We start from the raw sequence: 11987 nt of genomic DNA, 5'->3' as shown, positions 1-11987 counted from the left end.
TTACTCATATTTCTTAAGAATATAAGAAAAAAAACTATAAAATTAAGCTAATTAAGTAAAAAAAAAAGCAAACTATATTATACCTCAAAATAAATAATAAATTAAATAAATAAAAGATTAAAATAATACATATGAGATTAAATTTGGGGGACGAGAGCAAACGTTTCGAAAAGATTTTTTTTTTTTTTTTTTTGCTACGATTTTGGAAATGTTTTTTTTTTCACCTCTCTCTGTTTTGGGCGAGCTGCAAGTGGCACGGAGCCGCGGAAGCGAGCGCGAGCCGCAAGGGGCACGGAAACGAACGCGAGCGCAAGCGCAGGCCAGGGCGCGAGCGCGGGCCCGGGTGCATGCGCAAGCGCGGGCCGGGTGCGTGCGCTGGCGCGTGCCCGGGCGCAGGCCCTTTTTTTGGGCGAATAATTCGCGAATAAGTATTTTTTTCCAAAAAAACGTATTTTTTTTTGAATTTTTCGGAAAAATACGAATTCGGCGGTTTAATTTGTTTTCTCAAAAATTCGCGAATAATTCACGAATTAACTAACACAGGTCCAAATCTCGTACTAATCAGTTAATCAATTAATTAATGTGCTCTTTACCTTAACTCTTTGAAAACAAATTAAACTTGTTGGATCCCACCTTCGTGCGTACGTACTCTCCAGGGTAGTTAATGAATCAAGCATATATCTTCGAGGAGATCCTATTCACGAGCAATTTTGTCCTTTTATTTATTTATTTATTCATTTTTTTTGGAAACTTCAAATCATAGGTAGGATTAATATGATCAAAACAAAATGGGTTTCACCAACCCTCTTTGACTCGATCAACATGCATATGTATTCGGGTATTGGCCATGTATTAATTGGTGGCCACATTTGGTTTCGTCAACCACCCACCAACCAGGGTCCTGGTCAATCATTCACCTACCAACCTTTTACTTTGACCTTGTAACACATATGTATACGTACGTAGTAGGCAATGGTTACGTAAGTGGGATTATTTTCAACATTGCATGTACCTAGAGGAACAACGTACCGCATAAAATATTTAACAAAATTATATTCGCACCCATATATATTTAATACATGAGTACGATTTACGTACTTTTGTTAAATATAAATTAAATTTATAATCTTATTTGATTAAATCGTATTTGAGTACAGTTCAGATTAGGGACTAATAAGGATACGTATCAACTTTTCGAGTTTTAAAATAAGCTTTGCAGTAAGAAACCATCAGGTATATGATTAGTTAAAAGCTTTCCTTTAACAAAAAAAAAAAAAAAATTTAAACAAATTCTTTGATTTGGTTTACAAATTTACTATACCAAGCTCTTCTAATGAGTACATAGCTATTTTGATTGATCAGAGCACTTTTATTTTGAAGATGAAACACTAAGATTTTGAATTGTGTTTACATTATATTTGCTTCTTCTTTTTTTTTTCTGAGTGCTCAACTTATACGAATGCGGATACTTGGTTCCAAATCCGTGTCCAACTATCTTAAGAAAAATCGGATTTTAATTTGAATTTGAAATGTTTTTAATATTATTACTGTATGTATATGAATCCAAATTCAATCGAATAGCCAATTTTGACATCTGACTCCAGCTATGCTTGAATTAGGTTTCAGTTTGATATGATAATATCCTATCAACTTTCACCCCTAGTTGTACAACAAAAAAATATGTTGCAAAGTAATTTCAAAGTATCATAGGAGATGGCAAAGAATCTAATAAAGACAATATGATTAACCTTGATATTATAATAACATTTTTTAATATATATATAGAGTAGGGCAGGGCTACTATACTCTTTTGAGTACAGAGCTCTTCGTACTTATAAGTTGTTTGCAATTATGGAGTTTTTGAATCGATGATCGACTCCGTTAAAAATAATCTAGAGTATTTAAAACTTTTAAAAAATAAATTTCGTAATTTTTCGAAATCATAATAAAGTCATCAAGCAGGTATAAAATAAATTGTCAAAATCGATCGACGTCTTAAAAATGGATGATCGGACGTTCAATTTAAGATTAGAGTTATTGATCTTTATCTAGATAATGAATAGAATTTTGTATCAAATATTCAACCATTTCGATTCTTTTACTCTGTTAAACTAGCAAATATTTCATACCGACAGTTAAAAATTGTCAATTTTTAGATCCTTTGATTATAAGGTAAATAATGTCAAAAAATTATAAAATTTGATTTTTAAAAGTTATAAATGCTCTAGAAAATATTTAACGATATGAATCGTCGATTCAAAAGCTCTATTATCAAAAATGACTTAGAAGTATGAAGGGAATCGTACTAATAAGAGTATAGTAGCCGGACTCTCTCTCTCTCTCTCTCTCTCTCTCTCTCTCTCTCTCTTTCTCTCTATATATATATATATATAATTGAGCTCCTATGCTTTTAAAAGTACCAAGTTGTTGGTGCTTGTAGATTTTTAGCCATTGGATTAAGGAATGTGTAGTTAGGATGACGTGGGCCCCCTAGGGTTGAGTGGGTGGTTGGTTGAATAGTATAATCTAACGGTTGAAAATGATCAAAGGCATAAATCTAATGGTAAAAAATTTACAAGCACCAAGTGTTTTGTGCTTTTACAAGCACCATAGCCGGACTCTATATATATATATATATATNTATATATATATATATATATATATATATATATATATATATATATATATATATATTCTTTTTATGAGCAATATGGAGATTTATGATGGAATATAGATATTCCTAAATGGGCCAAATTGACATGAGCCACTCTTTCATCAGCCACTGTTGGGTCTGATGGCCCAATGGCCCGGCCCAATATTCATTTTCATTCCTATTATGCTTTCTAGATTTCATGAAAAGGCCTCATTTTTGTCTTTCAAATTTTTTTTATCTGAAAAACAAAAATTAGGAAAAAAAGTGTCTTCCATTAAAACTTTTTTCCTTTTACAATATAGTTTTTTTTTCACAATTTTCCGAAGAACCAAACACATCTCTTAGTGAGCCTTTGTGACAGCAGGAACTCCAATTTTACTTACTGATTTTAATCCAAATTCAATAACAGATATAATTTCCATTGGTGTATCTGTCACTTTTCTTTCCTTGCAACATACATGAGCAACAAATCAAATTGAAAAAGGAAAAATTATAATTTGATTACATATAATCTCTAATTGGAAACAAAAAATTTGTTATGGAAATCACCAGTAATCACCACAGGAGCAAACCCCATCTCTGAAATGGTGAAACCTGGTAGCATCCCTAACAACTATCAACCTGTGTGTCACCTCTGATATGAACTTACAAGCATTGTGGCAATCCAAGCAAACCCTAAGGTTCTTAATGATCCTAATCTCGCTCCCGGGCTCCGTGCTCATAAGCCCGAACGCGATCGCGAGCTTCTCGCTGTGAACCTTCACCATGTGCTCTTTCTCTTCCTCCTCTACGTCGTACAAAGCCGCGTCGGTCTCGGCCCGATACCCGGCCTCGACCATCTTCACGGTCATTTTCTCGAGCATCGAGTATATTGCTGTCGATTGCGCGTGCGTTCGGTCGCCCGCGGTGAAGATATGCGGCACGTCGCCAATCTCTATAAGAGTATAGCCCGGTGTTTTCGCCGTCTTCTTGGTTTTAGCTTCTGCTCTCACTAAAGCTGCTTCTGAGTAGTTCCTTTTTGCCGAATATATATTGGAGAGAAGAACATAGTAGCCGGAATTTTCCGGTTCTAGCTCAAACAACTTGGTTGACGCCAATTGCGCGAGGTTAGTCTCCTTGTGAATCATGCAAGCACTAAGAAGAGCACCCCAAACACCCGGGCTAGAACTCTCTGGGAATTTGTTGATAAACTCGAAGGCCTCGTTTAGCCTACCGGCTCGGCCCAGGAGGTCGACCATGCAAGTGTAGTGCTCTTGGGTCGGCTTGAGCCCGTAATCGGAGGTCATGGACTCGAAGACTCTGTGGCCCTCATCAATCAACCCACCGTGGCTACACGCGTAGAGGACCGATAGGAAGGTAACCGAACTGGGAGCAATGTGAGACGCTAACATGTCATCAAAGAGTTTCAGAGCTTCGAGACCTTGGCCGTGGAGGCCGTAGCCCAATATCATGGCGTTCCACGAGACCACATTCTTTTCGAGCATTTCATCGAATATGTTCCGTGCCTCAGTGATGCGCCCGCACTTTGCATACATGTCGATTAGGGCAGTTAGAACATAGACATTAAGCTCAAGATCCTCCTCCGTGATTATCCGGTGGACCCATTTCCCCAAAGAGAGCGCTCCGAGCTGCGCACAAGCCGATAAAATGCTCGTCACCGTGACAGCATTCGGCCGGACGTTGAGCACCTGCATTTCACGGAAGAGCGAAATCGCCGTCTCCGTCAAACCGCTCTGCGCATACCCCGATATCATGGCATTCCACGACGCCGTGCCCTTCGCGGGCATTGCATCGAACAGCTTCCGCGCAGAAACCGTATCATTCAGCCGACAATACACGGTGGTAAGTGCCGTCGACACCGACGAATTCAGATCAAAACCTGCTTTTATCGCAAGACCATGAATGGTTTGGGTAAGTAATTCGTGCCCGAAGGGATTAAACACCGGAATCAACCCGACCATAGTGCTCGAATTCGGCATCCCACCCGAAGCCAACAACTCCTTGAATAGGCCCGCCGAAGAGACGACGAGGCCGTTCGAGGAGCACCCAGATATCATAGCATTGCGAGCGACCAAATCCGGCTCATCGATCAGATAGAAGAGGACGGTAGCGGCAGGAACATCTCCGCATTTGGAGTACATGGAGATCAAACCGGTGACCACATGGGGGTGATCGGCGAAGCCCGATTTCACACCCAAGCAATGCACCCCCACCCCCAAGCTCAAATCTTGGAGCTCCGCGCAGGCCGGGAGGACCGCCGCAAGCGTGGTGGAGTCGAACCGGGCGCCGCCGGAAGCGGCCATTCGGAAGAACACATCGACGGCTTTTGAGAAGGCGGAGTTCCGGACGAGGCCGGACAAGAGGGTGTTCCAGAGGACGGTATCCGGGCGGGGAATTGCGTCGAACACCTTGGCTGCGGCGGAGAGGTGGGAGAGGTTGAGGTAGAGGTTGGCGAAGGCGGAGGCGACGAAGGGGTCGGCCGAGAAGCCGGAGGCGAGGGCGCGTGCGTGGAGGGCGCGGGCGAGGGGGAGGGAGGAGGCGGCGGCGGGGGCGGCGAAGGCGAAGGTGAAGGAGTTGGGGCGGAGGCGGGGGAAGCGGCGGAGGAGGGAGAGGAGGGTGGAGGGGGGGGGGGGGGGGCGGGGGGCGGGGGAGCGGAGGTCGGCGGCGCGGCGGAGGAGGGCGGAGGCGGAGACGAGGTCGGAGGGGCGGCGGCCGGAGACGACGGAGTGGGCGAGGATCTCGTCGAGGTGGCGGAGGGTGGTGGCGCCGGAGATGAGGCGGAGGTAGGAGGAGGAGGAAAAAGCGCGGGAGAGGGACTGGTGGCGGGAAGAGCTCACCATCGACTTTTAGAGCCATTCAATGTTTCAAACTTTGGCTCGCTCCAGCTTATTTATACGCACCCGTTCAACGGACAAAAATTTTATAGGCATGGTCACCAAACTAATTAGTTTGGAATTATGCGGATCGGCGCCATGTGGCCCATCCGACGGCCACAAATGGAAAGGAAAAAAATTACCGTATTTTTAAAAAGAGAGGAAAAGAGCAGCAGAAAAGAACATCCATAGATTCGGCCACGTGGCGCCCATTCGCACCGTCCCCAACTATTAGTTTGGGGACGGTGTTCATAAAATTTTTGTTCCGTTCAACATAATATCTTCAGTCACAGCACTTTGACGATTGGTATTTAAAATTTTATATTTAAAATTTAATTATTTTATATTTTAAATTAATTTTATTTTATAAAAAATAAACGAAACGAATAGTCGTGACAGATTTATCGATACTAAGAAATGTTTGGCTATAAGTAAAATTATGAAAATTAATTTTTCGTAAAATAATTTATGTTTAGTTATAGTAAAATTGTGAAAAATAATTTTTCGTAAATTAACTTTTAGTGGAATAAAAATTTTACATTTTGTAGTCTTTCGTTTGTAGAAAAAATTAGTTTTTCATCAAAATTTGTTTAGTTGAAAGCAAAAAATCTATATTTATTTGCTTCACTGAAAAAATATAAAAAATTTTACGTAGCTTGAGTTTTTATTTTTTTACCGAAAATCAATGAAAAGCATAAACATTCCATTTTTATCAAATCTATAAAAATTGTTTTTCGAAAAAAATATTTTACAGGTCAACAAACATATGAAAAATAATTTTTCAAGCCGAAAAATAATTTTTGATATGCTTTATGGTCAACCAAACACACTCTAAACGAAAGTAATTTTGAATACGGTTATAAAAATAAAAAATCTTATAAATTTAAATTTAGGTATGAATTTGGTTTGTACCCAATATGAACCTGAATTTTAGATTGGGATTCATGTTGGCGTTTTTTTGTTAGGTTTGGTTTTCGAAATAGCCACTCCACTTCAGTAGTTCAGTTAAGTAATTTTAATAAAAAAAATTTTATAAAAAAATTGGATAAAATTTATTATCACCAAATTTAACAACATTAATTACTTGTTAGCAAATATTACTCGGTCAAATAATAATTTAATAAAATAATTGAGTTTAATAAGATTTTTAATTTTAATTAACTATAAAAATTGAATAATAGGTCTCAATTTATTTTTTTATTTTTTAATTTTTTTTTGTTTCTGTCCAATCCTTAGCACCCACTCTCCACAGATATCGTGTTGTCGGGGTGCCACGTGTCCCGACTCCCCCCACACCCCCTCCAATTTAAATCGAACGAACGAATCCCTCGAACCCAATCCACTCCCCCGAAGCCCTCTCTCTCTCTCGATCTCTCGATCTCTCGAATCCTTTTAGCTTTCCCCATCCAAACCCTAATTCCCCAAATCATCCAAATCCCCAAATGTCTTCGTCTACGCTCGCCTTCTCCGCCACCTTCTTCTCCGCTGCGAGCCTCTTCGGCCATGGCGGGGCCCGGCCCAGCTCTCATTTTGCGGCGTTCCCACACCTCTCGGCTAAATTCGCCACCGGGCTCGCGAGATCTCCCTTTTGGGATCGGGTTTCCGCCTCCCTGTTGCCACAGAACCCCAGATTTGTGTCGAAGAGGTGGAGGAGTCCCGGTGTGGCTTATGCTACTGCGGCGACCGAGAAGAGTATCTATGATTTCACCGTCAAGGTAAGGATTTTGTTTCTGGAATGGTCCCCTCAATTTTATGTATTTTTTTAGTTTGCACTATTCAAATTTTGATTTTTTCTTCTTTTTTTTTTTTTTGCTGATTTGAATGATTTTAGTTGATAAAGTTGAGAAATTTGTGGTATTCGCTGGTGATTTTGTTAGATTTAATGGTTTCAAACAATTTTTTAGCAAATGAGCAACAATATTTAACGTATAATAGCTAATAGAGTAATCAAATTGGTAGAAACTTACAAAACTTATAGTTCTTCTGAACTATAGACTATTTTGAGTCTGCTATTCGACCTTTTAAAAATATAATTTTACTATCCAATATCTAATTGAGTCAGTCAATGTTACTTTGAATTTAAATTTTGAACATGTCATTTGTCTTTACTGATTTAGTTCACATATTTTATATAATTCTTGCAACTATAAATTCGTTGAAGTAAGTCATTAGCTTAAATTTTGAAGTCAAAGTATCGTTGATTGACTCAAATCAAATAAGTTAAAAAGTTAGATAATAAAATCAAAATTTTGAAAGGTCAAATAACGGACACAAAATGTTTTGTGTCCATAGTTTAGATAAGTTTTGTACGTTTTTGCTTATTAATTTTAACAAAAGTTGTAATGTATATTAGTAACTCAAATTTTTTTTTTTTAAAAAAAGAAAGTTGAGAGAGCATTCATGAAAAGAATATATGAAGTTGAGGGGCTTATCTCTGCGAGGAGGGTTCTGTTCATTTTTAGCTTTACTGTTTTGGTGGATTGGATTTTTTGATGTGTAATGTGTAATAGTTGGAGATGTTTATTAATCTTTGACGTAATCTTAAAATTAAATGGATTTAAATCATGATGGCCTGAATTTCTTAAACCAGAGTGAAACATTTTGCTGTTTGGTCAAAAGGAAGTGCCATTCCAGCTTCATTGAATGGAATTGTTTAATCCCTTAGTTGTATTATGGTCAAGATGACGCAAGTGCGTTCTCATTCCAAATTGGAATGGTAACTATTCATTCCTGTTCCTATTCGACTTGTCGAATAATTGCGTGGACGAAATCAGTCATTCACAGTTTGATTCCTAAACATTCCAATTCCGTTTCTGATCTTAGTTCCAATTGCGAACCAAACACGCTCATCACTCATCATGGTAGTAAGAAGTGTTTTTTTTTTTTTTTTTTTTTTTTTTTTTTTTCCTTGTTTCTTTCTTGTGTGTATGTGAGCAAAGGTTGATGCAGCTGTACTTTAACAAGACAATTGTTACGATTAAGTAGGCTAAATTAGGAGAAAATAGTTTGAAACTTGCCTAGCTGCTAGAGAGAACACTTTGCCGACTTTGAAATCCCATTTTGATTTTTGAAAGATGTAAGCACATTTTTGCTTCTTTGACATTACTCACTCGCAGCCCCTAATTGAGGACCCAGGAACATTTTATGATTTCAAGAGTGGTAGTGTGTGGTACGCCACATTGTTCTCTTGTGCTTCGTGGGTTTTTATGTGTCGGGATGTTTTGATTTCCATGACGGGAGAATTATGTTTAATTTCTGAGTTTGTTTTCCTTAAGATTTTCCTGTCTACTTTCAGGATATTGATGGAAAAGATGTTTCTCTCAGCAAATTCAAGGGCAAAGCTTTGTTGATTGTAAATGTTGCTTCAAAGTGGTAATTTTATCTCTTGAAATGTTACCTATGCTTGCTAGTATTTCTTAATACGGCATGGAAGGCTTTGATATATTATCTACTTTAGCAATATAGTTCTTATCTTGGTGCCTTTTATCTGACATAAGCATTTGTTTGAATTACAGTGGGTTGACGTCATCAAATTACACTGAGCTCTCTCACCTCTATGAGAAGTACAAGAGTCAAGGTAGTGTTTAACTTCTCTGCAATTAGGGCGTTTTAATTTGTTTTCTGGATTATATTGCTGCTAAATGTTTGGTAAATCTAAAATGTAGGATTCGAGATTCTGGCTTTTCCTTGCAATCAATTTGGGGGGCAGGAGCCCGGTTCAAACTCAGAAATAAAACAGTTTGCTTGCACAAGGTTCAAAGCAGAATTCCCAATTTTTGATAAGGTATTTCAACTTGGAGCCCATTTAATAACCTCACAAGAGTGCACACAATTCGCGCATTTAATTTGCTGTGACTGAAAATTGTCAAACTTCCCTTTTGTTTTAACAGGTTGATGTAAATGGACCAAATACAGCTCCTATTTATCAGTTTCTTAAGTCTAGTGCTGGAGGATTTTTGGGTGATCTAATCAAGTGGAACTTTGAGAAGTTCTTGGTAGACAAAAATGGTAAGGTTGTGGAGAGATATCCACCTACGACTTCTCCTTTCCAGATCGAGGTATGTGGTTTAGACTTCAAAGTTGTTCAACATTATCTTTTTCCTGCCTATTGTGCAAATTTAATATCTAAAAATGAGTCAATGACAGTACTTTCCAATGTAACTTGCTTGATCAAAGAAGTGTGCAGCAAATTAATCACTAAATAAATAGAAGGACATGACTGTCTCACTTATAAATGGCACACCAAACTTCACGGAATGCCTTATGCTTGATAAATAAACTGCCATATGCATAACTTTTCGATATTGCATCTTTATTAACTGCTACACCAATCGTGAAAAGGTGACTTGGGTTAAGAACTTTTGTTAAATTACTTCTTGGTGGTAAACTCATTCCTGTAACTATCCTGCAAACCATTGCTTCCATTACAGAACTATTGCAGTCCTATGGATCAAGGACCTTCTTTTATTTTGCCTTGTGTGTCCTGATCTTTACGCGCATCAACTATCTTGATTTTTGTAAATTTTTTTTAAAATTCCAGAATCAATCACCTTCAACTCTACAAATGTATGAGGTATTTCTAAGGTGCTGCTAACAGCATTCCTGTGTCAAGTTTCTCATACATAGGAGAGGGTATTATCATGATATCCTTTATTCTAGTTCTGAGATGGTGACTGACTTGCTAGGAGTAGGATCTAATATCAAACATTTCTTGAAGAGAGAATTGATTACTTGGTCCATGATGGAATAGGAATGATACAATCCACCTTACAGGATTTTTGTCGACTAGCTCTTGGTGATTATAATTTGCATATATGGTGCTATCTTGACAACTATGGAACTTTCATTACATTGTTGTGTTTCTCAATTTGCACCAGGATAGTTTAGAGTGCGCTAGTTACATAGTAATATGAGACTTCCAGTGCAACTTCATATTTTATTACAACTATTTCAGTACCTTTCGACCATCGAATGCATGAGGGGAAGAGAAGGCGAAATCTCTTCATCCTTTCTTGAGTTCTTTTCTGTACATTTAGGTACTTTCCTTTTATTATGATTTATGACTACTCACGAACTCTCCGTATATTCTTTTGTGGTACAGAGGGATATTCAGAAACTTCTGGCGGCATAGGAACTCGGAGTTTCTTTGCGGATGTAAATACTGCATGTGCCCTTGCCTCCTGGTGAAACCTCAGTCTATCCAAAGTTCTACCTTTTTTTTTTCCTTCTGCATCGAAAGTTTTACTTTATGTAGTATTTTTATATACCAAAAAATCATTTTATTGCCCACCAATGTATTAGTACAGTCACAATAGCTTGATATGTATTTCATAAATAATGTACAACTACGAGAACGCAAAACTTTTCGAGCTGCAAGAGTTTTGACATGTCAATGAAATCCTTTATGCCCTCATAAAGTTCTAAATCATCTACTGACAGATAAGATTTACTAACGCAAAGTACTGTATGTATTGTGAGGGTGTTTTCTTGTTTTACGCCATACTCAGTGTTTCCTTTTAAGATCTATACAATCCTACTTTAAAACTATTTTTAGAATGGAATCTTTAAGGGATTCCGTCAGTTAATTATATCTCTTTGACTAAACTATGATGGATTCAATGATATATACTTCATGTATAATGTAGTCGAAACAAGGAAAATATAGTAGTCCATGGATAATAAAATCTATGGTGCATAGTCAACTGGTGACTGAAAAGCATTTATCATTGAGAGATATTTGAAGGTGCTAGATTACAATGCTGTAGGAAAATTGTCCCGTAGAATGTCGGCACTTTTCATGTGCTGTATCAACAATCTGAAAGCCCAAAATGATTACCAATCTGTAATGAAAGTCTATTTGCGTTACTATGAATATGCTGAGTTAATATCTGAAGTTTTAGAGAAGTGCATTTCTATAGGAAGAAAAACATCATGGTTCAGAAGGATGCAAACCAAAGCCAGGTTCTCTATTGAAACATACTTTACTAATCTTTGTATTGCTTTTTCGTTGTATTGTTTTCATGTTTTGTTGGCTCGTTGCAGATTGCCGTGGTTTTGGTTCTGTTATCACATTGTTCTACTTAATGCCATTCTAGAAGGGCATTCCCTGTTTTTCTTTGATTACTCATTTTACATGAATATTTTTGTGCCAAAGCCACTATATCCTAAAAATCTTGTACTTTTCTTTCAATAAAGCAACTATAAATGTTTCCTCTGTTCTGCATTCGAGATGCTATTTGGTATTATTATACTTAACAAGCCACCTTCTTATGTTTCCTTCATCATCCAATTTTTTGTTACTATTCTTTTTTTTTCTTTTTTTTACTGTTTACTACTGAGTTGTGACACCTCATTCTTAAGATTCAGGGAAAATGAAATACAAATGATTTATCCTTGTTTATTTGCCTTTTTAGCCTATTGTGTACCGACCTGCATTTATTGTAGAGAGAAGTTTAGAGCTA

General features: G+C 37.8%; 2 protein-coding genes across 4 annotated transcripts; one reads left to right on the top strand and one right to left on the bottom strand.

Annotated features, from left to right (window-relative positions):
- LOC109711349 (pentatricopeptide repeat-containing protein At4g30700-like) lies at positions 3040-5528 on the bottom strand. Its single transcript, XM_020234348.1, has one exon. The coding sequence runs from the start codon at positions 5491-5493 to the stop codon at positions 3199-3201; it is 2295 nt and encodes a 764-aa protein (XP_020089937.1). The 5' UTR covers positions 5494-5528; the 3' UTR covers positions 3040-3198.
- On the top strand, positions 6858-11740 carry LOC109711896 (probable phospholipid hydroperoxide glutathione peroxidase). Of its 3 annotated transcripts, XR_002216715.1 has the most exons (8): positions 6858-7241; positions 8822-8898; positions 9042-9103; positions 9192-9310; positions 9417-9584; positions 10628-10709; positions 11445-11487; positions 11569-11740. XR_002216715.1 is itself a non-coding variant. In XM_020235250.1 (6 exons), the coding sequence occupies exons 1-6, from the start codon at positions 6969-6971 to the stop codon at positions 10655-10657; spliced, it is 729 nt and encodes a 242-aa protein (XP_020090839.1). In that variant the 5' UTR covers positions 6858-6968; the 3' UTR covers positions 10658-10954. The 3 variants fall into 3 exon arrangements, 1 of the variants encoding a protein (XP_020090839.1); XR_002216714.1 differs by having other exon boundaries at positions 11445-11740; XM_020235250.1 differs by lacking the exons at positions 11445-11487; positions 11569-11740 and having other exon boundaries at positions 10628-10954.

This window comes from Ananas comosus, linkage group 6 (assembly GCF_001540865.1).
Source record: "Ananas comosus cultivar F153 linkage group 6, ASM154086v1, whole genome shotgun sequence".
Lineage (NCBI taxonomy): Eukaryota > Viridiplantae > Streptophyta > Magnoliopsida > Poales > Bromeliaceae > Ananas > Ananas comosus.
Note: the sequence above shows the minus strand (reverse complement) of the source record. Positions and strands in the feature narration are given on the sequence as shown.

Bases quoted from the DNA above. Each gene is read 5' to 3' on its own strand.
- LOC109711349 (XM_020234348.1), bottom strand. From the start codon at position 5,493: ATGGTGAGCTCTTCCCGCCACCAGTCCCTCTCCCGCGCTTTTTCCTCC.
- LOC109711896 (XM_020235250.1), top strand. From the start codon at position 6,969: ATGTCTTCGTCTACGCTCGCCTTCTCCGCCACCTTCTTCTCCGCTGCG. The intron at 7,242-8,821 runs GTAAGGATTTTG...GTCTACTTTCAG, and splicing joins TCTATGATTTCACCGTCAAG to GATATTGATGGAAAAGATGT. The intron at 9,585-10,627 runs GTATGTGGTTTA...TTTGTGGTACAG, and splicing joins CTTCTCCTTTCCAGATCGAG to AGGGATATTCAGAAACTTCT.